Source organism: Lagenorhynchus albirostris, chromosome 6 (genome assembly GCF_949774975.1).
Source record: "Lagenorhynchus albirostris chromosome 6, mLagAlb1.1, whole genome shotgun sequence".
Lineage (NCBI taxonomy): Eukaryota > Metazoa > Chordata > Mammalia > Artiodactyla > Delphinidae > Lagenorhynchus > Lagenorhynchus albirostris.
Genome location: NC_083100.1, coordinates 88481738 through 88507200, shown reverse-complemented (window position 1 = coordinate 88507200; position 25463 = coordinate 88481738). Strand labels below are relative to the sequence as shown.

At 35.9% G+C, this 25463-nt stretch overlaps 1 protein-coding gene across 1 annotated transcript in view; it reads right to left on the bottom strand.

Moving 5' to 3' along the window:
* Nucleotides 1–25463, bottom strand: part of LRP1B (LDL receptor related protein 1B) — a 1442028-nt gene that overhangs the window by 786454 nt on the left and 630111 nt on the right. Inside the window, exons 8-9 of the mRNA XM_060151186.1 lie at nt 3302–3524; nt 93–264 (exon numbers count right to left, since the gene is read on the bottom strand). Coding sequence (XP_060007169.1) covers nt 93–264; nt 3302–3524 — 395 coding nt within the window. The remainder of the gene's footprint in view (nt 1–92; nt 265–3301; nt 3525–25463) is intronic.

The following is a 25463-nucleotide window of genomic DNA, read 5'->3' as shown; positions in this document are numbered from 1 at the left end:
GCTCACCCACTTTAACACCAAACAAAGGCACAAGGACCATATCCCCATTCAGTTTGCCATTGGGAAGGCTATGAAGAAGTCTTGCATCTTACCTATTGGTTGAGTTCTTTTTTGATAGATTCGGATTCCTCGAGCATTTTCCATTTTAATTAATGAATGAATATCAGTGCCATTAAATCGGTTTATCCGTATGATATTGAAGTTATCAGAATTGGTTGCATACAAATAGTCTTCAAACACAGTTATACCATAAAGATGTTTGACCTATAAGAAGGGGCAAAAATGACTGTGATTTTTAATTATGTTGCTTTCAACTTGAAAGAAAAAATGATTGCTACTTACTCCTGTGGAAAATTCCCATAGTTGGAGAGTCACAACCATATTATCATTTATCTTCTCTCATAGAATTTGACATTTCACTAATTTAAACGTTTTCTCTGAGAATAAAACATTATGCAGTAGTGGTTAAAGCACTACCCAGTGTATGGGAGAGAATTTTATTCATGTTTCATTAAGAAAACATGTTCAGTAGCTACTTTTCAAAGCCTAGTGAGAAGCAAACTTTCAAGCATATTCAATAACATGCTTATGGCACTGTTATGTAAAATTTGATATATTTTGGTGGGCTACATTTTCATATAGCCATGGATATGTAGAATCTGTAAAAGCCTTGCTTTACCTGTGAAAGGACTGATGAGAAAACACCTTTGAAAATCCCATTTTTTTTAAATACAGGTTACATTTAGACTAATAGCAGCCCCAGCATGGAAAATAGTAAACAACAAAATCACATATTTGGAATAATTGTAAAGAAAATGTCAGCATTCTACTCAGAAATTGCACTCTTTCTAAAGCCTATTCATAATGAAAATGGAACTCTGATTTGAGAATAACAATGTTTACTGCTCTCCACGACGCTTCACAGTTAACAGTGTAACTCTCCTCCTTGGCACAGGTCTTGGGGACTGTGGGTAAGAATAGACTTCTTGAACTGATGGAAAGCTTCCAGTAAAGCAAAGGAAGAATAAGTATACTGATTTTCTCATACAAAAAGGCACATGCTAGGCACGTTGCCTTTGGGCATGCCTTGTAGTATACTCAATTTAAAATGGTTCTGGACCGAGGTATGGTACATTTGTCAATTGATTTGCCGTACAGATTTTGATGAAAAAGTATTTGTCATTATCGTTTGGCATTATATTGTACTTCTAGTGTACTTTTCATATAGATTTGTAGTCAAGAGAATTTGAGAAGTTATGCATGGTTTGACTGTAAAAAAATTTTATAGAGAACAAAATCACAAAAATTTCTACTTAGGAAATCATGCCAGTTCTATACCTTAAGCAAAAGCATTTGATTTGCTATCTTTCTAGCTTACATGTCTCTTTATTACTATTCCTGATCCTCTCATAGGAGATGTTGAGTAAAAGAAGACTGGCTTTTCACGCTGTTTCTGGACGTATTTCCTTTCTTCATGTCTAGGCTACAAATGAAAGTTAGGAATTAAGGGGGAGAATCATTCTATGTTAAAGCCCCAATAATCATTTTCAATGTTAGTATTACTCTCCAGTAAGTGTTTGTAGAGGGAGGCATGTGTGTATTTACTAATAATATTTTCCACATAACTGACATCATATTCACTAAATATATCTATGACCCAATTTTGATTTGGGCAATACTTTTTTTTCCTGTAAGAATTACAAGCAAGCTGAAGTCTTCCATTAATTGCCATTTATTTGATGCATGCTTTGCTTAAAGTTTGGGGCCAGTCATCTGGAAGTGTGCGATTGTGGCCTAAACACATTGCTGTCTATGTAATTGCCAATCCAAGCCTCAGGAGAGAAAGGAAGCATGGCTACAGAGGGGGCAACTGGTGAGGGCAGAGAAACACGTTCACACAGTAGCCATCAAATTTTACTCACTGCCTCTCTGCTTTCCTTCAGAAGGGTTTGTTTACCATAAAGTACCTACATTGTTGCCTGGTCTGCTAACTACTCCCAACAAAGGTGGCAGGAGCTTGGTGTGGTGCATAGACCATTCTGCCTACAGGACAAATACAAAATTTTATCTTTGTTGGATTACGTAGTGGCAGAGTAAGCATATGTGTAGGGAACCAGCAAAACACAGGCAATAGAAATGGTTAAAAAAAGGAATAATTAAAAACTTCAGATACTAAAAAGCTTTTAAAAGTAGTCATGGGGAAGATCATTTGAATTCCTCATTCTTGTTTCAAGGTTTAAAATTTTAAATACATATACGTAAAAAGAAGGTCCATCATAATCATTTTAGAGACTAGGTCCTCTGAGGTCATAACTAGACTGCCAAGGAAATCAAAGTTTTAAGGACAGTCAAAGGTGAGAGAAATAAGTGACCTCACCTCTAATATTGGACTTTTTTTTTAACCACCCAGATTAGTGCATTTTTTTTTATCTGCCAAGGAAGTGAAAACATTTCATTCTTAAAAGCTGATTATAAAGGCAAAGTAACTTTACAGGACAATTACAGAATATTCATGCCTTGCACTGCAAAAGAAAACAGAGTCACTTATTTCAGCTCCACAGAATGAGAATCTCACAAAAAATTAGTGAGATCAGTGAGGTAAAATTGAATTTAAAAAGTAAACTAGTGAATAAGGCTTATTTCCACTTAGAGATCTCCTTCAGGTGTTTACTGAGTGTTATTTGCAAAAACTTGTAATTCAGCAAGGGGATAACTATACAGATGGGAAAAATTTTGACCTCAGTGCTTTTCACAAAATTCTTATTTTAGGAAGTACCTGAATACAACAGAAGGCAAAATTTAATCCAACCTATTAAAATAATAATGATACTTTTGTGAGCCAGCATATGCATTGTTAGCAGAAAAAAATATATATCTCCAATGCCACATGGGACAGATGATAGTTCAGTTTCTTACAAATGAACTACTTAAATTAGTTTTTAGTAAGTAGGTCATATTTACTGTCCTACTCTAATACTTTTCTTTCTTACTAGTGTAGCATTTTTGGTTTCGTTTGTTGTTTTTTGATTTATTTCAGTTGGTTTCCGTTTTGTGTGCTTTTTTCTTTTTTTAATAGAGGGAAAGAGGGGGAGAGAGCCCCCTCCCCTGCCCCATACTATGGAGTACACAGTACACTGTGTAAAGAACATTCTCCCATATAGCAAACACATCGCAGTTTTTATGACCCATTGCAGCTTGACTTCATAAGAAATTTTCAACATTGCAATTTTCAATCTTCTTCCTAGTATGATACCATCCATTTTATTACCTTAGCTGCATTTCCGAACCAAATTCTACTTACTTGTCTGCCTTGGATGATAGTATGTCTGTTTCTTCCTTGATAGTCCACTACTTCCACATAGTCCAAGTAAAGATCTACCCAGTAAACCAATTTGTTGACTAGGTCTAGTGCCAGTGCAGCTGGCTGCTCTGTCTTGGAATCAATTATCCTTGTTCTGTTCATCCCATCCATGTCACATCGCTCCACTTTGGCCACATTCCCATAGTCAGTAAAGAAAAGTTTTCTGTTGAAAGAAAACTAAATGTTAAAGTGGAGGGAGGGGGGAAGCATATTCAATAGAACCATCTGTAAAAAACAGAACTTTTCCTTCTAATCTATTTCAGTGGTTACATCTGTTAGCTTCCCATAACCATTTCCATATAATATCACTCATAAACAGAGAAATCTGCTAATGAATATTGCAGGGCATGAGGGAGCAGGTTAACTAACAACTGTAAAATTTCCCCAAAATGAATGATTATGATGGGTTTATTTTTGTATTAGGGGAAATGTTTCTTTAAGCTTCATAGAGCCAATACACATATACCGCAGGAGATGTGTACGGCCCATTTGGAATAAGCTTCAGAAATGAACAAAGTCACCAGGCCAGGGTATGTGAGCTATCAGGCTTTATCTTCAACCTGACTTTTCAAATTGCCTGGTAATGCCTGTCTCCTATAAAAGCTATTATGTGGAGCTCAGTGAAGCTATGAGTGGTAGAGAATAGCAAACCTGGAATGGAATTAAGCAGATGGAAAAGCAAATGTGCTATTTGTAACAGTGGAAATAAAATATAAATAATTCCCCCCAAACCAATGCCAAATCCTCCCAAATATTCCCAGTTTATAAAATATCATAAAGCAAATGCAGGCCGTTTCTTTTCATTTTGTCTTTATATAATTTTTGAAGAAAAGGCTGAAAAGCAATGTTGACTTCTGAGACAATAAATCCTTCTAGGAAGCACAAACAGCGTCTGTCAAAGGTTTATATACCTCCAACGCTTCAGTGTCTAATATTTGATTAGTATTCACAATGTTTAGTAAACACAAATCAATTTCAATTAACCTGACAATATTATAACAAGATCACCTACTCATGAGAGTAAATTACATTTGTAAATGGAAGACCATCTTGCCTTGACTTAAATACAATCTCAAGAATAATCTGATTTCCAGTGACTGAGCAATATTAAGATTACCTAGAGTATAGAATATTTGATTTTACAAACTTGGTGAATTAGTTTTTAGTGACTTTTCTCAACATTGTTGCATCATCTAACAGTATGGGGTATCTTTTAAGCTAAAGAGTACTTAAACTTTAGCTCTTTCTGCTGTGGGAGGTTTTGACTAATTTGTTTCAACATTAATGCGTACTGGTTTGTGACAGTGTGAGTCAGATTTTATTATGAGTATATATTTCCCCAAGTATTCTTGAAAGATCAATTTATCACAATAAGTTAAAAATTATTTTCAAATGACATGTCATTCAGGTGAAGAGCTTTCTATTCCAGTGAAGAACAAAATAAAAGGGCATATGGTGCTATGTTTTACTGTCATGCTAAATGCTCTGACCTCTACTCCTGCACTAGCTCATTCTCTCTCTCATCTCTATCACTATCTCTTCCTGCTTCCATCTTTCATCTCCTCCTTCTTCACTTGTTAATCAGTTTGTTCATAGTTATCTCAAGTTACTGTTACGATTACCTAGTTTCCCTCTTCCTTACCGTAGAACACTGCCCACTATTCATATTATAAGATACTCTCTTCCTCACCTCATACCAAAATGCCTGTCCTTTCATAGTTTCCTTTTCTGACTGGTCCATTTCACAGAACTGAATAGATGCTGGTGTGCAGGTAGCTTGGCTTTGGGATAGAGAGTTAGAGGCTCTGGCCCACTGTGTATAGCATGTTATGTACAGACTATGTATAGAGTCATATGAAGTAGGTGGTTGCACTATCTACAGAGTGCTGAAGAGGAAACATGAGCCTGGAGATGGGAACTTCTCTCAAGTCACATTGAGATGACTTAATTACACGTGATCCTAAAAGGAAAAAAAGAGGAGTGCCAAGCCAAGAAACTTGGAGGCATGTTGTTGAAGAAAGATGACCAAATGAGATCTGAGGTTATGGTCAAAGAGATAACACAGACTCCTATCGAGGCCTAAGAGAGAAAAGTTCCATGACAGAGAATTGGACTGGCTGGCTGGGTCAATCACTTCCCAAAAATTTTTTAAGAAAGAATACAGATCGAGATGTCATTGAATTTGGTATTTGTTAAAACACTAGTAATTTTGGGTACTGCTCTTTGAAAAGTTTAGTTATGGAGGAAGAGTGAACCAGATGATAATGAAGGAGGTCAGGAAAATGTAAATAATTTGTGCAAGATTTTCAGTGATACTGACCAATATTGCAGGAATGATTCAAGTGATTCTCATATTTATTCCAGGTCATAATAAAACCGGTTGAGGTAATCTCCCCATCTGAATAAACTTAAGGCAAAATATGAAAAAAATGTACAAATACATGATTCACCAAAATTTTGCCCTTTTAATGGAAGTATAAAATCAAAAGAACAGGAGGACTTTGGGTATGTGAAATGGCATTGAGCTAGAAGAAACAGTAAAGAATTGGTCATTGTACTTCCAGCACATAGCAGAATAACTAGTGCTGAGTGGTGATGTAAAAGGTGGTCTTTACATCAAATTTAACTTCCCCAGATTTCAGAATACTGACTATGTTGAGCTCTATTCACTTGTAATTGAAGTGCAAGAAATGGAAGTATTCTCCAGGATGTAACACTAAGATCATAAATCTGCAAGCAATAAATACCCAGTCACATGATTATGACTGTGACTATGATTATGTCACATGACTATGACTATGATTATGACTGTAGATGTTTCTTTGCTTGTTTTAGTACTGTTTAATTTTAGTTTAAAATTATCTATTATTATTACAGAGAAAAGCTTTATTCTCAGGGCATCCTTTAATTGAGGTATGACTATTATAATTATAAACAAAAGCTAAAGTTTTAATTATCTAAAACCTAACTAAATTTCACTCGTGGTATAAATGTAACTGAGTTGAAAAAACTCACTTTTCTTTCTTATAAAATATTTGTCCAAATTTTAGAAAAAGGAAATAGTGCTCTGTGAACCCCATTGTCTCACGGATCTTAATAATTACCTATGAGATAGAAGGGTCAGATTTTTTCTATTTTACACATGACACTGGCTCAAAATCCACTTGGATAGCCACTGTCGGAGCCGTAACACAAATATTCGTCACACCTTTTGTTTTTAACTCAATATTTTGAAATAATTTCAAACCTACAGAAAAGTTGTAAGAATTATAGAATGAATGTCTATACCCTTCACCTAGATTCACCATTTGTTCACCTTTTCTCCTCTGGCTATTTCTAGTACTCTCTTAACCATTTGATAGTAAATTGCAGACATGACGATTCTCTTCATCTAAAACTTCAGCCTGCATCTCCTGAGTACCAGGACATTCTCCTGCATAACCACAGTACATCTATCAAACTGAATGCATTTAACACTGATACAATGCATAGCTTTTACTCAGATTTTGCCTTTTGGCCAATGATGTTTTATATGTTAAAAATTCCTTTTTTTCCTCTAATTTAGAATCCAATCCAGCATCGTATATTGCACTTAACTGTCTTTTCTCTCTAGACTCCTTTAATTTTTAACAGTTCCTCAGCCTTCCTTTGTTCATGATGTCACCATTTCTAACGTGTAAATGTGAGTTGTGCTGAAGAATATCCCTATCTTGAGTTTGCCTGATTTTTCTCATAATTCGACTACGTTATGCTTTTTGAACTGAAATGTAATAGTTTTGTACTTTATTGTTTCTGCCTCTGGGCTTAGAAACCAACAGGTAAGCCTATGCTCTATTCCACAAACTCCCTAAAAAGAAGCAAAGATGGTGGTTTGAAATCTCATTTATTCCATCTTATTCAGTGTTTCTGAACATTTAACTCTCTTAATTTCCAGGGTTCTCAGTCACAATTTCAGCAGCTCCTCCCACCAGAAACCAAGTATCTTTTGCTGCTTCTAGTACAGCCGAGACCCCAGTGTAGCAATCCGTGTGTCCAGCTCATGGTGATTGGTGGAGACCATTCCCAAATCTGTCCGATGCTCCATTCCCTCTGATTTGCAATACTGACATTTCTTCTTTCCCTGTTCTTTCCTGCGATATCAATTATTTTTTATTCTCCAGAATAAAGAAGAAACTGAATTGAGATTGCTATTCTCTTATTCTTCACTTATTTTTTAAATGTCATTCTATTCAATTCCCACTAACAAAAAAATTAAAATTAAAATAAGACAACATCCCAACTACTGTCTCTAAGATATGTTTAACTATTAGTTCGTAAAGGACAGGAACATTTCTTTCAAACTTTTAATTATTCACCCAGTTCATTCATTATAATTTGGCAGCTGTAGTAAATAGGAGTTTGTCATTTTGGCTTCCTTATCTCATCTAATATGGGAAACTGATTTTATCTGACATCTTTGTTGATTACATGACTAGTCCTATTTTACTACAGATATATATATATTTTTTTATACAATTGGGGATAGTAAGAAACTTTGAGTATTGTTGGTAAACTTGCCTGACATAAATCAAAAGTCACAAAGGGAGCACTCACCGACAGTGACAGAGCACTGCGCTTACAGAGTTACGACCCTAATCGTCCTTATGCTTTAAGGCAAAGCAGTCGTTACACATACTGATGTCTTAAAACATGTACTTTTTTTCTTTAGCTGATAAATATAAGACTTACTTGTCCCAGTGATATCTATTTTAAATGATTCTTCTCTACTTTTGTACTTTGTCCAAAAGAACAAAGGGGAATTTAAACAGATCAGAGTCCTATCCACATCCTTTAACTGCATGGTCAACCCTGGTTTTGTGTCATCATTCTTACCCCTAACATTTTGATTATAGCTTAATGATGGAATTTAGAAATTTTCAGAGTCCTCACAATAAATTATCTATCATTCATTTTAACTGCTGAAAAATGAAGTTACACAACAAGATTTTGGTTAAGAAATGAATGAGAGGGGAGTGAGACATAAAACTAGAGGGCCACATGTTGCTAGATTAAAAAAAAATCATTGTTCTGATTAGGGCCTAGCAAACCCTCCATGTTTATTAATCATGTGTTAAATTAGAGAATTTCATATCTTTACATTTCAGGAAAATATGTATCTTTCTTAGCAAGGATTACATTAGAAACTTCATTTTTCAGTCTTGTTTTAAAAATAACTGTGTAATCCAAATAACATCAATAGTAATACAACTTTATTTTTTCTTCCATTGTATATACAAAAATTGAGCAAGAAAGTGATTTTCTACATTATACAGAGTAATTAAAGTATACTCAGAACTAAAGTAGAAATATTAAATATTTAGCATCATAATTCTAAAATGCAATTGTGAATATTAAAGGGTAATGAGTCTTCGGAGTTAGCAGTTTAAATTCAATTTTTATCAGCTCCTGCTGCTTAAGGGATGTGGAAGATAAACAAACTATTTTCTCTGTCTAGCCAAGACTGTTCAAGACAGTTATTTATTGAGTTTTCCTTGATAGGGGTTTTTGCTTTCATTGTTTGAAAAATCTCTCTTGAACTTGGTTTTCAGTTCATACATAAACACACAGAAATGAAACTTGACATAGACTCCTTCTCTCAGCTGGCTACTCCATATTCTGGAAACATTCCCACTAATAATCCCGCCAGAAGTGTTACTGTATTAGATATGTCAGTCAACATTCTTATTTACCTGAACCTGCCCCACTCAGTTAGTGCTCCTGAGAGGGGCAGCCCCATGCGCCAGTATTATCCCTCCGCTGGTTACTGATACTGAGGCCAAGGGGGGACGTGTGACGGAACTGAAACCAAATCATAGGCTGAGCTGAATCACTAAGACCCTTTCTCTCACTAATCCAAACCAAACAGTGTGGAGCTCACCTAGTGGGCAGCTGTGCTAACATGGGTGGGGAGGGGTTGGGGGCGTTGAGAGAGGAGGAATACCAGAGCCTGCGTAAAGAAGTAGGGGAGTCATGAGATAGAGATGGGATGGCAGGAGCCATGTGGTGCTCGGGCAAGGAGTCCTCTAGGAGCCAGGAGTCCTGGGTCCTTTGTTATGTACACCCATGGGAGTCTCCATCTCTCTTGGGAGATCCAAATACACCTGAGCTGGCTTCAGTGGGTTTCTGTACTCGGAAGCTAACGTGTCAGGAGTAAAACACTACAGTGTTTAATGTTCTGTTTGAAGATTCAGATAACTCTTGCACTGAACATTTTGAACAATCAAAAATCATACTGCCTTAGGAAATATATATTGAAATGCTAACTCTATATAAAGCAATCATTTTATAATGTTCACATGTAATCCTCATACAACCCCAACTTGGCATAAATACGTAAATATAAAATAAATATATAAAGAGAAAGCATCTGAAACTTTTTTCTTTTGTCTCCCACGAAAACACAGAGAAGAAGGATATTAATAATGGACAATAATTTTTAAAAACCATCTTTCTTTATTTTTTAAAAACTTAATATATTATTCAAGACATAGATATCCAACTGTCCTTCCTAAATTCAACCTGGCTAAACTCTCTCACAAATTCAAATACAGCCTCTCTCAGTCCCCATCTTACCCCAACACTGCCTCTGACTCATCTTTTTATTATTTTAAACAAATTTGTCTCTTAGGCTTTTCTTTCCATTTGTTTATCGTTCTCCACATTCTGAGAGCTAGGAGTTAACTCAGCAAGTAATAAACCTGCCATTGTAAAAAGGAAGTGATAAAAAAAAGTGGAGAAACAGAAAGATTTGCATATTATTGTATTATTATTTCCTTTTATCTTCATCACATAGATATTTCATCAGTGTTTAACATAGATTGGGACACAGTGGGATTAATACCTAATCCTCTTTCCCTGGATTGATGTTGCCTGACACTTGGTTTATGTTCACTCATTCATGCCTACCAGCCATGGCTACACTTAAATTGCAACTACCGCATCTAACCACCTAAAAGATAATAACATACTTGGCCTAACATTTCGACTCCCAGGCAGCCATTATTCTCAGGCTGTAATGGAAACCTTAGAGACCCATCTATATCTAAAACAAAATTTTTCAATATTCTCACCCTTATTTACACAGGTCTCTGCTCCAAGTGTAGGGCGGCCTAACCTCTATCCACTGATACAAACTCCTCTCTTCCTACCCAAATCCTTCTGATCTGCCCTCTGAATCTCCTACTCTATGATCGCAAACTCCTCAATATCCTAAGACTATACTTTGAATGTTCATTCCACCTTTTTGCCTTTACTGAAACTTAGTGAAACTTAGCATCTCTTGAGGTCACCCTTTCCCAGCAGTCACTGAAAATGTGGTTTTCTTACAAGAACCTCAGGAATAGATATAAAATCAGTGCCTTCTCCAATACTAATTCCAGGATATTACTCTCTTCTTATCTTGCACCATCTCCTGTTTTTTGAGGGTCTCCCAAATAGGCTGTATCCATCCTCAAGGTGGATTATGTATTATAAAACCCTTCTATAGCTGCTAACAGTCGAAATAAAACCTCATATTCTTAACACTGCCCACAATGGTTGCATGTTCTAGTCTCTGCCTATCTCTCCAGCTCCATCTAGTAATATATTTCCCTGCTTCTAATACCTTGGCCATCTAGCAGTATCCCTCTATAAAATTCTAATACCTTGATCATCTTTCAGTGCCTTAAACAATCCACAAATTTTCTTCCTTTCTCCACTTCACATATTCTGTCTCCAAGTCTGGAAAGTAATTTCTACCATGCTATTCTGATCTTGGCTTTAGTTTTCAAGTTAAACGTCAATTTCTATGAAAGACATTTCCTGCTTTTCCAATACCAATTAAGTCTGCCTGATAGAATCTCATGGCATTCTGTAATTTTTATCACACCCTTCTTTATTTAATTGCATAAAATAGATACACACATACACACACATTGATAAGGTTAAGATCTGTTTACTAAGTAGACTACAATCTCCAAGAGGACAAAGGTCATATCTGCTTTATTCAGCATTGTATGCTCACAACTTAACTATGTATCTGCCCGTACTAAGTTTCTCTCTCTATCTATACATCTACATATATCTGTATAAGCTCTGGACTGACTTCCTCATATTGGAAAATAAAATCTAAAACTCAGACTTAAAATTATGTTAAAGGGGCAAAAAATATGGATAAGGCCATTCTAGCATACGAAAATAAGTTGGTTTTCCACATTATCCAGAGTAGCTCACTGTAATTCTCTGGGCCCAAATCATTCGCTAATAATAAATTATGGCTTTGCCTCAGCTTGATTGCATTGACCTCTTTTGCACATAATTCCCTTTGGAGAACTTGTAGGGAGTAGTGATATTAGTTCATGATAAGATTTAGTATTCCTGTGTCTGGCCAATTTTCATTTTTAATGGCATCCCCTCAGTATTAAAGTCTACCTACCTATAGATACCAGGTTATAATAGCACTTGGATGTATTCCTAAGGGGGTTAGACCATCTACTCCCAGAATGTAGCAAAAGTTTTCTTTCCTTAAAGTAAGATATTTATATAATCAACAGTAATTTTAAGAATGTAATGATGTTCCCCATGAGGAAGATGGACTGAGAATGCTGGATGGATTAGATAAGGAGATACCGGTTTGGTAGGTATGCATTAGCACAGGGGTAAATGGAAAAGAGGAAAGAGACTCAAGATATATTTTGGGGTCTGTGTCAACAGGACTTGATAGTTAGTTAATTGGGTGAAAATAGGATGATTAGAGAGCAGAATTCTAGTACTATAATAACTTTCATAAAATATATTTATGGAATATATTGAGCCTCCAGATTTTTCTCAGGAAGTCTGCCTGTCCGCAAGATCTCAAGGTGTCATTCCATTTAATACGAAGAACGCATTTTACAGTTTGGGCATATTACTTTTCATGACCAAGGGCAATGCTATCTTAGGACTCCTTCAGGGGTCAGGATGCAGGATGTCAGTACTCAAAAGCTCATGCTCAATATACTTGATTCATGTGGAACAGTAGAATATTTGCAGCAATATATTCGATGTGAAAAAGTTGCACTTTGAAACATGCAGAGATGTATAACCTAATTTCTGCACTTAAGGAAGTCCTACTGGTTTATAAAGGCATTTTTCTGAGCTGAAATAACACAGATGGCTGTCTCAGAGGCAGCTAAGGTAAGTATCCATGAAGTTGTGGGCTGCTGAACAAAACTGGTTCACTGCTATGCTAATTACCAGTTAGTTGAACTGTCAATTTCTACTTTAAATTCTTACTAAATGGAGGAAAAAATAGCATGGTGAAAATGAAATTTTAACTACAGCATAGTTTTTTTAAATATATTATTTATTGTTTATACTTGTGTGCCCATCTCGGTTTGCTGTTGGAATAATATGTACAATAATATTGCAGTGACAATAAAATCATATGGTTATGTAGATAAAACCACACTGTAGAAAATAAAGATTTCTTTGATGTTCACTTCCCTAGCTGCGAAGAGCAGATATACTTGGAAAAATAAGGCAAACCTCCTATAAAGCAATAACTTCTTCATAAGTGACATTATTCAAATTTCTTGATTTAGTTTTAAGTAGAAAGGCAGGATCAAGGGCAGGCTAAGCGTGGCTAAGACTGCAGAGACCAAAGGAAGCTGATGAAGGGAAACAACTGTCCTTGCTCAGTTGGCAAAACAGGTATTTTAATAATTGATAGATGCTGTTAGACCAGGGTTTCTTGACCAGGGTGACCTTTAGGGGTTCCATCGACAACCAGTTTTGTAGGCTGTACAAACTGACAAGTATGCCAGCAAATATGTATTCCTATAGGTGTATTTTTTGGACAAAGGGTTAATACTCAGAAAGGTAAATATCCATGTTCTGAAACAGTGATCCTCAAACTTTACTGTGTGCAATAATCATCTGGAGAGCTTGCTGAAATCTCCAACTTCTACAATCACTGTGGTGGGAATTTGAGGAGTATCTAACAAAATTAAATATGCATTTAAAATCTCTTTCATCCAGCAATATTTGTTCCAGAAATTCATCTTGAAGATGCATCTTCACAAGTAAGAGACAAGACATGTACTGTTATTCACTATGACATGATTAATAACGGCAAAATATTGGAATATATTTTTTATCCAGTTCTCCCTTCCCCTCCCTATCCATCATTTCTTCCTAGAAATTTTTTTTTTTTTTTTTTTTTTTTTTTTTTTGCGGTACGCGGGCCTCTTACTGTTGTGGCCTCTCCCGCTGCGGAGCACAGGCTCAGCGGCCATGGCTCACGGGCCCAGCTGCTCCGCGGCATGTGGGATCTTCCCGGACCGGGGCACAAACCTGCGTCCCCTGCATCGGCAGGCGGACTCTCAACCACTGCGCCACCAGGGAAGCCCCCTAGAAATATTAATTTAACACCTACTGAGCTCAAGGTTCTGGGAATACAACAGGAAATTCTAAGGTATCTAACCTCTACTTCTAGAGGGAATGAGGAGCAATATCATTGAAGATAAATGAGCTTTACAACTTATGAATACTCAGAGATGGTTGGGTTGCAGATTGTTAATTGATAGAAGCAGTATCTTCTAACAAACTCTTGTTAGTGTCATAGTCAAAGAATTAGAAATAGGCTATTCAATCATGGTGATCTTTTCCCAATTTTAGTAATTTCTAACTTGGAGGCCAATTAGTTTTGCAAAGAGAACAGATTGTTTAAATCTTGTATTAGAATTTTTCCTAGAAAAGTCTCAGGTTATTGTTTGCTTCTCACCCTTCATGACATTTTTCTTCTAAATCAGTGTCTATAATATTCACCTTTCCATGTCAATTTAGTAAGCTATAGTCTCTAGTTTTTCAGTCAAACACCAACATAGGTGTTACTGTGAAGGTGTTCTGTATATGTGATTAACATCTAGAATCATCTGACTTTAAGTAAAGATGATCCTCAATCATCTGGATGGGCTTGATTTAATCCGTTGAAAAGTTTAAAAGCCGAACCAAGGTTTCCCTGAAGAAGAAATTCCAAATGTGGACTGCAGCATCAGCTCTTGTTCAATACTTCCAGCCTGCCTTCCCAACTGCCCGCCCTAAGCATTTTCATCTAACTAGCTAGCTCCCACAGCTGCATAAACCAATTCCTTACAAGAAAACTATACATATTTATTATTCCTACTAGTTGTATTTTTTTTTCTGGTGGAACTCTGACTGATACAGTGCCTAAAAATTATTTAGGAGAATACCTCTCCATTAAGTAAGAATTTAAAATAGAAATGGACAGTTCAGCTAACTGGTAATTAGCATAGCAGTGAACCAATTTGGTCAGCAAACCCAAAGGAGAAAAAACAGAGGTCCTGAGGACATATTCTGGATCCTTAAATCCAGCCATCCAGCCATGCCGAACGAGGCCAGCACTGCTTGTTTTATTCAGGAATCTGAGCCATTAAATTTCTCCTTTTTGCTTAAGCTGATTTAAATGGAGTTTTCTAACATATATAACTGAAACATTTTTATATGATAAATATTCATTGTTAAGGTAAATGGTAGCTGAAATACCTATCACCACTACAGGAGAAACAGAAGTCAAACGTTCTACTGACAACAAAGGCATTGTGAAATTATTACTTAGGAAAGTTAGCAATTTAAAAGACAGATATGACTACTATAAAATAATTTTGTTTGATTTAAATAAAAACTCATTTGAGTAATCAATGATTTTTATCAATACTCAGAAAATTCAGAAGTTTAAGATTACAATATCTGCAATTCCAATAAATGCTCCCGAACTTTATTTTGCTTTGCCACAGGGAACAGCACAAGTAAAGTAAGTTCATATCCCATTATGAATAAAAGCAATGAGCCATTAGAAATATATGTAATCTCCATCTGCCAGTTGACCTGTTTCATATATATATATATATATATATATATATATATATATGAAACACACACACACATACAGATAATCCCTGACTTAATTATGGTTCAACTTATGATTTTTTGACTATACAATGGTATGAAAGTGATACTCATTGAGTAGAAACCATACAGTAGCCCCCCTTATCCATGGTTTCACTTTCCACGGTTTCAGTTACCCACGGTCAACTATGGTCCAAAAATATTAAATGGAAAATTTCAGAAATAATTCATAAGCTTTAAATGATGTGCCATTTTAATAGTGTAATAAAATCTCACACTGCCTTGCTCTGTCCCACTCGGGACATGAATTATCCCTTTGTCAGCACATCCATGCTGTATATGCTACCCAACCATCAGTATAGTAAAAGAATATATATAGGCTTCAGTACTAACCCCAGTTTTAGGCATCCACTGGGGGTCTTGGAATTGTATCCTTTGCAGATAAGAGGGGGCTACTGTACTTCAAACTTTGAATTTTAATGTTTTCCTGGGCCAGCAATATGTGGTACTTACTCTCATATGATGCTGGGCAGTGGCAGCAGTCACAGTTCTCAGTCAACCGCATGATCACGAGGGGAAACGACCAATACACTTACAGCCATTCTGTACCCATGCAACCATTCTGTATTTCTTTTTCAGTACAGTAGTCAATAAATTACATGAGATATTCAACACTTTATTTTAAAATAGGCTTTGTGCTGTATGATTTTGCCCAACTGCAGGCTAACGTAAGTATAAGAAGTATTCTCTCTTTGCTCATATATGACCTTAAACTTCTCACAGGGAATGTGTTAAGGCCACTTTTAAACTACTATGTTAGGTAGTGGGTCTGCTAACCAGAAATCGGGAATGGTAAACAAAGATTTACTTCAAGTGATGCTATCCAAAGGAAAAAAAAAATCAAATTCAAAAGGCAGTGGTAAATTGTACTGAATGAAAATAAACTCTGAGCTAATGTTGACCTCTATACTACCCTGATGAAATTATATTTTCTCCACCTTGGATAGTAGAATTAGTAAATTATAATAAAGGCCTGAGAGATGAAATGTTTTGTCCAGTATCATATATAGATAATTAATTACAAGGTTTGGTTTAAAACTCCAGGTCTCTTCATTTATGGAATTGTGCTGTGCTCAACTTCCTCTCAATATTTCTCTGTTCTCCTGTAGTGTTACATGCTTAAAAAACTAAAATTCTTATAGTTCTAATTATATTGAATTTTAACTATCATTTATAAATACCAAAAACAGTATTTAGACTTTCTACCTTGCTTTTCCAAACAGAAAGTAAAAGTTTTGGGAAAAGTAATCAGTTGTGTCTATAGTATACAAAATATTTTTGTCTGATAAACAAATGATAGCAATAACAACACTGTACTTTTAAGTTTCTGCTGGAGTATTTGGACCATTGAAATAACTAGGTAGAGCTCTAATGTGCTGGGAGACTGTGAAAGGTTAATTGATGCATGTGCATCAATTTTCCTCCATGTGCAAATAAAGATGATAACACTCATAAGTAAAGTGCGTCAAAATTGCTAACTGAGAGTGAGCACAACAGACTCACAAGCTTTTTTGTATGTGAGCACACTATATAACTGTGCAAAGAATGATGCTCTAAAAACGTGTAATCCGAGTTTGTTTTTTTTTCCATCTTCCCTTCCTCTCTTCCTCTCTCTCTTTTAATCAATAGTTATGAGAAGTTTTTTTAAGACAGATTTCTCCATTTCCATTAGAACCTATACCAGTATGTACATAAATGCTCATCTGAGTGTAATCATTAAAGTGAAAGTTAATTGGTTAAAGTTAGAGCACTGAGTTCAGGTAAATTCATTTCATGAAGAAATCGTCAAACTCCTTGTGAAAGATAATCTCACTTATGAGGTATACTACACAAATTATTTGAAATCCAAATAAGATTATATTTGGATTAGATTATAAGCAATTTAAAAGCAAGGACTACTTACAAAACAGAAATAGATTCACAGACATAGAAAACAAACATGGTTATCAAAGGGGATGGCGAGGGCAGGGAGAGAGAGAAATTAGGAGTTTAGGATTAATATATACATACTACTGTATATAAAATATTATAGATAAACAACAAGGACCTACTATATAGCATAGGGAACTATATTCAATATTTTGCAATAACCTTATAATGGAAAAGAATCTGAAAAAGTATATATATATATAAAACTGAATCACTTTGCTGTTCACCTGAAACTAACAAAACATTGTGAATTAATTATACTTCAATTTAAAAAATGTTAAAAAAAAAAGCAAAGACTACAATCTTTACGGTATAATCTTAAAATCAGATATAAATCACTTCCAATTTTTTAAGTATCTCACCAATATCATGAAGTCTAAATTTTCACCCCAAAATACCCAACTAATATTTGTCTAGTGCCAAGTAATTTCAACTCTGATTCCAAGTAACTATTTGATTCTGAGGAAGTTACTTAACTTCTAAGCCCCAGCTACTTCATAAGAAAAATTATAAAAATAATGCCCAAGTAAGAATGCATTTTGCTGAATTAAATGAGATATAGTGTTTAGTATGTAGAAGATACTCAACCCGAACATATTTTCCTCCTTCCTCTGTTCCACACTTCTGATTTCACATGAGGATGCTGTTTCTTTTTAATTGAGGGTTTGGGGATAATAATAGGAAATAGTGGTAAGTTTATATACAGGATTTTCAAGTTATACATGTCAGTTTTCTGGAGGAATAAGTATTTGCCAAAAAAACTCTGATTTTGGGTGGTAGTTGGGGGGTAGACGTAGTTGATGAGCCTCACTTCCATGCTAAATAAGCTAATGAATCCAAATATTAATTGAACATTTTAGGCTACAGAAGAGAAAAGGAGATGCTGCTAAGAGGCACAGTACAACTTCAATGGAATAAATGCTTGCTGAGCCCCAGTAATGTGCAAGCACAGTGCAAGGTACTGATGGTAAAAGTCAAAGAAGGGCCCTCTGTCTACCATCAAGCTTTCATAATCTCCACAGCTTTGCTAGAAACTAGCTATAAATTGAATATGTTGAGAGCTCTTTGAGAAAATACAAGTTCATTCTTCAAATAAAAGGCCACCACTGGATATAATATAGTTAAGATTTTCATAAGGAATTTTGTGGAATTGTATATTTAAAACTACTTACCATTTTTGTCTGAATAAAGATCTGATTTAGTAATGACAAAGGAAAAAAGATAAATGAAAACTTCTCTGGATGAAACGTAAAAAAGAAAGATCTCTATACATCCATTCCAGGATAATTCTTCTTTTACATTTGTGATAAATAGTTGGAGAGGAATAGCACACTAAAATCTCCAAGTTAGCAAATCATACTAAGCTTTTGCTAAAAGAGTCGTGGAATGCCAAGCCAGTATGCACAAACTGTAGGAAAATCTCAAGAGGCTACAGCTTGGCAGGAAAATGTTGTATGAGGTTCAAATGAGCAAACTTAGGGTAATGCATTTAGGGACAAGTATTCAAAATTATTTGGATAGGAGGCTGATCTCTGGTCTTATTACTTAGTCAATTGGTCCATACAGGTGATCTCATCTTACTGTCTTTATTCTAAATGGTTTGTTGAGACTACATTCAGAACAGATGATTCTCTGAGGACATCAACCCAATGTGCTGCAGTGGCCAAAACAGGCAGGGCATAATCAAGAGGAGTATTAGAAATAAAATGGAAACTATTATCGTACCTACATAACTCTGGAGGGTTATGTAGTTCCATTTTATGGAAACTATCATGGAGAATTTTAAGTGGAATTCTGTGATTAGTTCTAGTTGCAGCGCTTCTTGAAAGCTATAGTAAACCTCAGTGAAGCCTTTAACATAATCCATGATCAGATGTGACAATAGTGGTAGAGTAGGGGTAGTACTGGGGTAGGCAGGTGAGCCTGCCTTGTAGAAACAGAACAAAATGATTGTATTTCTGATAGTGAAGACAAAGGTTGAAAGCAGCTCTGAACAAAACCTATAAAGTAACTGAGTTTTAATAGGCTCTACCAGTCATAATCCACTGTGATCTTCTTCCCATAATTCTTGCTACAGAGGATGGGTCAAAATGGACATACTTATGTGACCTCACACTAATCCTCCCCAACCAGCACCCTTAATAACAAGTGACCTTTCAAGAATAGGAATCTGGCCCAAGAGTAACCAGTACATGTCTTATACATAAACTAATGACCAAAATTTATCAATTCTCTTGGGATTGCGACCCAGGGAGTCTACAACTGTTAGTGGGAAAAAGAAGGAAGAATATCCTGATAAAAAATGTTCTCATAATGAAATCCATTTCCATCTTTCGTCTCCATCAGTCCTTATTAATCTTTTGGTATTGAATGTCCTCGAGAATTTCTATACTGTATTTAATCATATAATAACATCTTTGGTTACCACTGTTTGAGGGGTCTGTGTTCTTATAGTTAAACAAGCCCAACTAAAATACAGGAAAAGCATAAACATGTTAAATAAAACTTAACATACTTATTATTAAAATTGTGTTAAAATAAATGGGGGGTGAAGTGAAGAGTAAGAAAAAGGAATAAAAACAAACCCCAAAACTTTGTCCATTAAATAGTACAGTACTGAATAAGACAGACACGGTTCTTCCCTTATCGTGAGAGGTGCAGTATAGCATGGTAATTAAGATTATGGGCTTACGGTAAAGACTATCTTAGTTAAAATTCTGATTAGATTGTTTATTAGTTGTGAACAAGTTACCTAACCTTGCTATGGCTTCAATAACTCACCTGCAAGATGGAGGAGAAATAAGTATTTTTATATGGCTGCTCTGAGGATTAAACAAGTAAATAGATGAGAAGTTCTTACTAGAATGCCTGACATTCAAAGAAAAAATCTTAACATTAAAAAAATTAATTATTATTATAAGCTAAAAATTAAAATAGATATGTCCACAGAGAGCAAGTTTGACCCAGTATGGACATTCCCTTTATCTTATGTGGAGTCTAAATATGTCATATGAATTTCAGAACAAGCAAAATATTAAGGAAATTTACATAAAAGTGTTTTTAATGTACTGATCACATCTATTAATGGAAAATGTCAGTAATGAACCAGAGAGAAATGCCAAATTTCTACCACATTATCATATTTGGTTGTTGTAGTTTAATTTGTATGTAATTTGCTCTGGTCTCAGCTAAAGAAGGAGAATAAAGATTCTTTTTCCTTTGTGTAATCTGTGCCTATTATCTCATCATTTACCATTTTGTTTGAGACTCATCTATACATACCTTCCATTTCTTAACTAGACTATAAGATTCTTGTGGAATAGAATTATGTCTTATATTTCTTGTCCCCCTCCAACTTCTTATTTTGAAAGTTCTCAGATTTTAAGGTGAAAGATTACCTTTTATGCAGATTCACCAATTAAAATGTTGTCCTTAGAGACAAGGAAGGATGAACTAGAAAGCAGGGAGAAAGAGATGGAGGAAAGAAGAGAAGAGAGACAGAGACAGAAAGAGAATATGTATATGTGTCTGTGTGTGTGTTTATTACACACATCCAGACATACACTATTTTTTTCCTGCTAAACCACTTGAAATAAATTGCAGACATCATGATATTTCACTTCTACACGTATCTCCTAAAAAATGGGACATTCACTTATGTAACCTCTTATGTGCTGAATCACTCCCCCCCACCAAATTCATACATCAAAGCCCTAATGCCTTGAACCTCAGAATATGACTGTATTTGGAGATAGGGTCTTTAAACAGGTAATTAAGTAAAAATAGGGCATTAGGGTTGCCCTAATCCAATCTGGTATCTTTATAAGAAAAGGAAATTTGAATATTATATTATTATATATTATTGTATATGTATAGATAATTATATGAACATACATTTTTCTATGACCAAATATATATTATATATAAATAAACCTTTATACATATATAAATTGTCTCAAGAACCAAAGAAAAGCAGAACTAGGAAAAAGTCTGCACAAATAAGAAGTAAGTCACGTGAGGATTACACACCACCCAGTGGCATAGAAAGGACCCAGCAATGAGCCAGCCCCTTTGATTTAATCCATCTCTTCATGAACAGACACCTGGAGCAGCCAATCAATGGAAGTTCCTTCAATAAACAGCAGGGTGATATCAAAAGTATCAGTCATCAGAAGATTGCTTATTGCTCTGCACTCCGATGGGTCTGCTGCTGCCAATGATACATAATATGTATGGAAATGAGAAGGGACTTATTGGCGGCTATTGAAGTGGTCTAAAGATACCAGTGTTTGCAGAAAATAGCCATCCACTTATATACCATGAAGGGTAAATACAGACTTCTGGTGGCAGAAATGCAGATTCATCAACCTGAATTTCAGAGAAATATAATGTAAAATATAGTCTAAATAACCAGACTATCCCCTCCAAACTTTCAGTTCTTGTAAACAGACCGAAGTCTGTTGATTTAACAATATAATTTAGCATTTACTCAGTGTCACAAAGAAGACTGATGTCTACTCATTTAAAAAGACTATTTAGCACGTATTTAGTGTCGTGCATTCTGCTGGTAGCCAGGACATACAGAGAATAGGGTGATGTTCACTACTTCTGATTTGTGTTCATTCTGGTGCTCACTTACCTTCCATCCCTCAATCAGCCTATTAGACACCAAGAATAAAGCAAGGAAGGGACAAGTTGGCCATTCTACCAAGACTTTCTACAAGGAGGGAAAATCTCTCCATTCAGGTTAGACTTTCTAAAATGGATCATATCCCACCTATGTAATGGTGCATTTTGACCTTGGTGTAAAATTTATAAACATTTTTAGCCAGACTGAGGCATATTCACCTGCTTGATGTCCATTCAATCACCAGATATTCATATAGTACATACTAGGGGACAGCGATGTACAATGAACCAGAGCCAGATAGATAAAAAGACAGTTTCTGCCACCAAAGAGCTCAGAGAGTAGTAGGAAATCATTCATGCAAACAAACAAGTAACACTCAAGATGAACACAGCCCCAAAAGGGGAGGAAATGCCTATATCTACCAGGGGGAATCAAGGAAAACTTTAGAATGTGAAGCTTGACTGAGGACCTAAAGAGAGAGTAGGTGTCTGCCAGGTTGATTTAGGACGAGCTAGAGGTGTGTGCAAAGCCCAGAGAAGGACTGAGCCCGTGGAACTTCAGACACCAGTCCTGTTCACAGAGCTACTATCATGGATGAGATTCTAAAAATGCTCTCACAGATGTCTTATTTTTCACCCTTGCAACAAGCTTTTGATGGTAGACATTATCATTCCTAAGGAAACTGAAGTTCAAAGAGATTAAATAATTTGTCCAAAATTACATAATGTGGAAGAGAGGTAGGCTTAAACCCTAGTTTTCTGTACTTATTGAAGGGGCTCTTCTCATCTCCACAAAGAAGTTTTTTGAACCATTCCAAATCATAAGGGTAAAATAAAATTTTAAGAAAAATGTACTCTTCCCAAGCCACTTTTTAAAAAAGTTCTGCTTGAAAATGAGGGCTCCAGACTGGGAGATTACTAAAGAAACACATCTGAAATTTAGCTGCTAAAAACCTTTCATCCATTAGTGGCCACAAGCAGCTTTTTATTATGTGGGGGTGAAAGAGACATTTCTTTCAGGAGGTCATAAGTCTTAGGAGGACTAATGTCATTTTGCCTTTGTCAAGTAGGTAGTATTGTTGAGTGCCTACTCTTTCGAGGCAGTATAATAGGTGCTGCTGGAAAGGGCAAGGTAAATAGAAGGCATGGTCTATGTATTTGTTTCAGGTACTGTCAGAGAAAGCAGCACTATGGTGTTCCAAATAAAAATAATAAACTTACTGGTCCTTTAAAATCAATGTCAAAATGACTAGGGATATCATGCTTTACTTTGGCAACTTATGCTAGAAGACAATACTCAAGGGCCATAGCCAGTTGGATGCATAGCCCTCTGAGACGAGATAAAAGGATTTGTCTAGACCTTAAAAAAACCAAAAAGTCATACAAGTTATATCTTTATCAGTCTTATAAAGCTTTTCCATGACTTTTATAGATAGTCTCAGAGAAAATGGAGTAACATAAAGCCTTCCAACACTTGAAATGACTACCTGGCAATACTCTCTCAACATCTGGATATCCTTAGAATGTGATGCAGTCTTGTAGAGTCTAAAATCCTTGAGAGTCTGAATGGAAGGCTAATAGCAGCAACAATATTCACAGCAACCCTTCAGGCACAGTAGACTGTTATTTCTGGAGGCTCAATGCTGAGTATTGTTTTCTGTGATTTGAAATCCCTCCGAATGTCTTTCTCACTGTGTGAGCCTCCTTCATTTCACTACCCAATCCTACTCCTTTTCTACCTGGCTTAAATTTGTGTAATCCTAATACTTAGCTAATACATTCTTTTGTAATTTAGTTCACTGAGAATAATTAAACACAGCACTGAAAACCTCATACGCTATTTTGCAAAGCATTTGAAGAAAAGTAACAATAAAGCGTTTCATGTAAATGATTCCAAATCCGGAAAATAAAAGTATGAGATTATATCTGACAGGAACCATACAGGCTTTCTGTTCCTCCAAGAATTATAATAATCTCATGCTCTGAGTTGTGCACGGTGTTAGCATCTTTTCAATGCATTCTGGTAGGTGTATCTTATTTTGAGTTTCCCAGATGCAAACCCTGACACAAGGCTTAGGGTATGAGGAAGGCAGTAAAGGAAACCACCAGTAGGAGAGTGAAGAAGTGAACAAGGAAAGGAAGACAGCCATTGAAGAGTGAGCTGTGAAGCCAGCTCCCACAGTAGGAGACTAGAGTTGACTCCCACTGAAGAAACCTTGGAAACTGGGGTAAAAAACACAACTCAGAGTTAACTCAGTTAAAGGGAAAGGGAGGGGAAGGGTAAGCTGTGACAAAGCGAGAGAGTGGCATGGACATATATACACTACCAAATGTAAAATAGATAGCTAGTAGAAGCAGCCGCATAGCACAGGGAGATCAGCTCGGTGCTTTGTGACCACCTACAGGGGTGGGATAAGGAGGGTGGGAGGGAGGGAGACGCAAGAGGGAAGAGATATAGGAACATATGTATATGTATAGCTGATTCACTTTGTTATAAAGCAGAAACAAACCATTGTAAAGCAATTATACTCCAATAAAGATGTAAAAAAAAAATTTTAAAAAAAGGGAAAGGGAGCTGGGATATTTTTATAGTATTGATACCACCCATCCATTATGGTTGAGGCTAGAGCTCTTAGGCTTAATTCCCTGCCATGTCTGGCCAACCACAAGGCAGCAAGGGAGTCAGAGCTGTGAGAGAAAACCCCCAGGCGAAGAAGTACAAGTGCTGGTGATTGAAAGTTGAGCCATTGTTCACTGAAGTGATAACAGCAAATGGACATGTGGGGTCCCTTACAGTATTTGCAATAGTAGCGAAAAGAGGTTAGATTCTCGTAATCAGGATATCCTAAGAAATAATTCAGGATAAGGATATAAATTAAGTGCCAAGTCAAATCAACTGGTAGTGCCCTTCACAGTGCTAGAGCTCTATGCTAAGAAGGCTCCTGAGCCCTTACACCGGGTCAGCAGAAAATACTGGATTAGAAATTTTGGCCATGAGCCCAGCAATGGTTAGTAGTGATTCATTCACTATGTATGTCCTATTCTTTGTTTAGAAAATCTCCCAAATCCTTATGTGGTTAGCTTATCAAGAAGAATAATCCATCAGTTTAGTGTTGATAGAAAAATAGTGAAAACAAAAGCAAGAAGACTGCTTCAGCTAGCTAGAAGAGCCGTAAATACTGACTAAAAGACAAACTTGTGAACAAATTTGGATATTCCTACCCTTTTTCTTGTGTTGAGAAACTTAGTCCATAAATAAATTAAAAGTTTTGTGAAAGTATAAATTTGAATTAATTATAAAACTTGTAGGCAGTGAACTTTTCCTTGCTCTAAGTTGCATTATTTACTGTTACCAACTAGCTAAAATTGTGACAAATGGTAGAAATATCCAGTATAGAAATGTCAAAAGCCTTTATTCAACGGTTTCAATATTCTACATTTCTTTTATGCAAAGTTTATAGATTTGATGAATCCTGGCACAAAATAGATTCAAATCCAGCTTCTGTGTTATGCCAGGTTAGAACTCTTTAAAGGCAAAGTGATCTGCACCTCCAAGAAA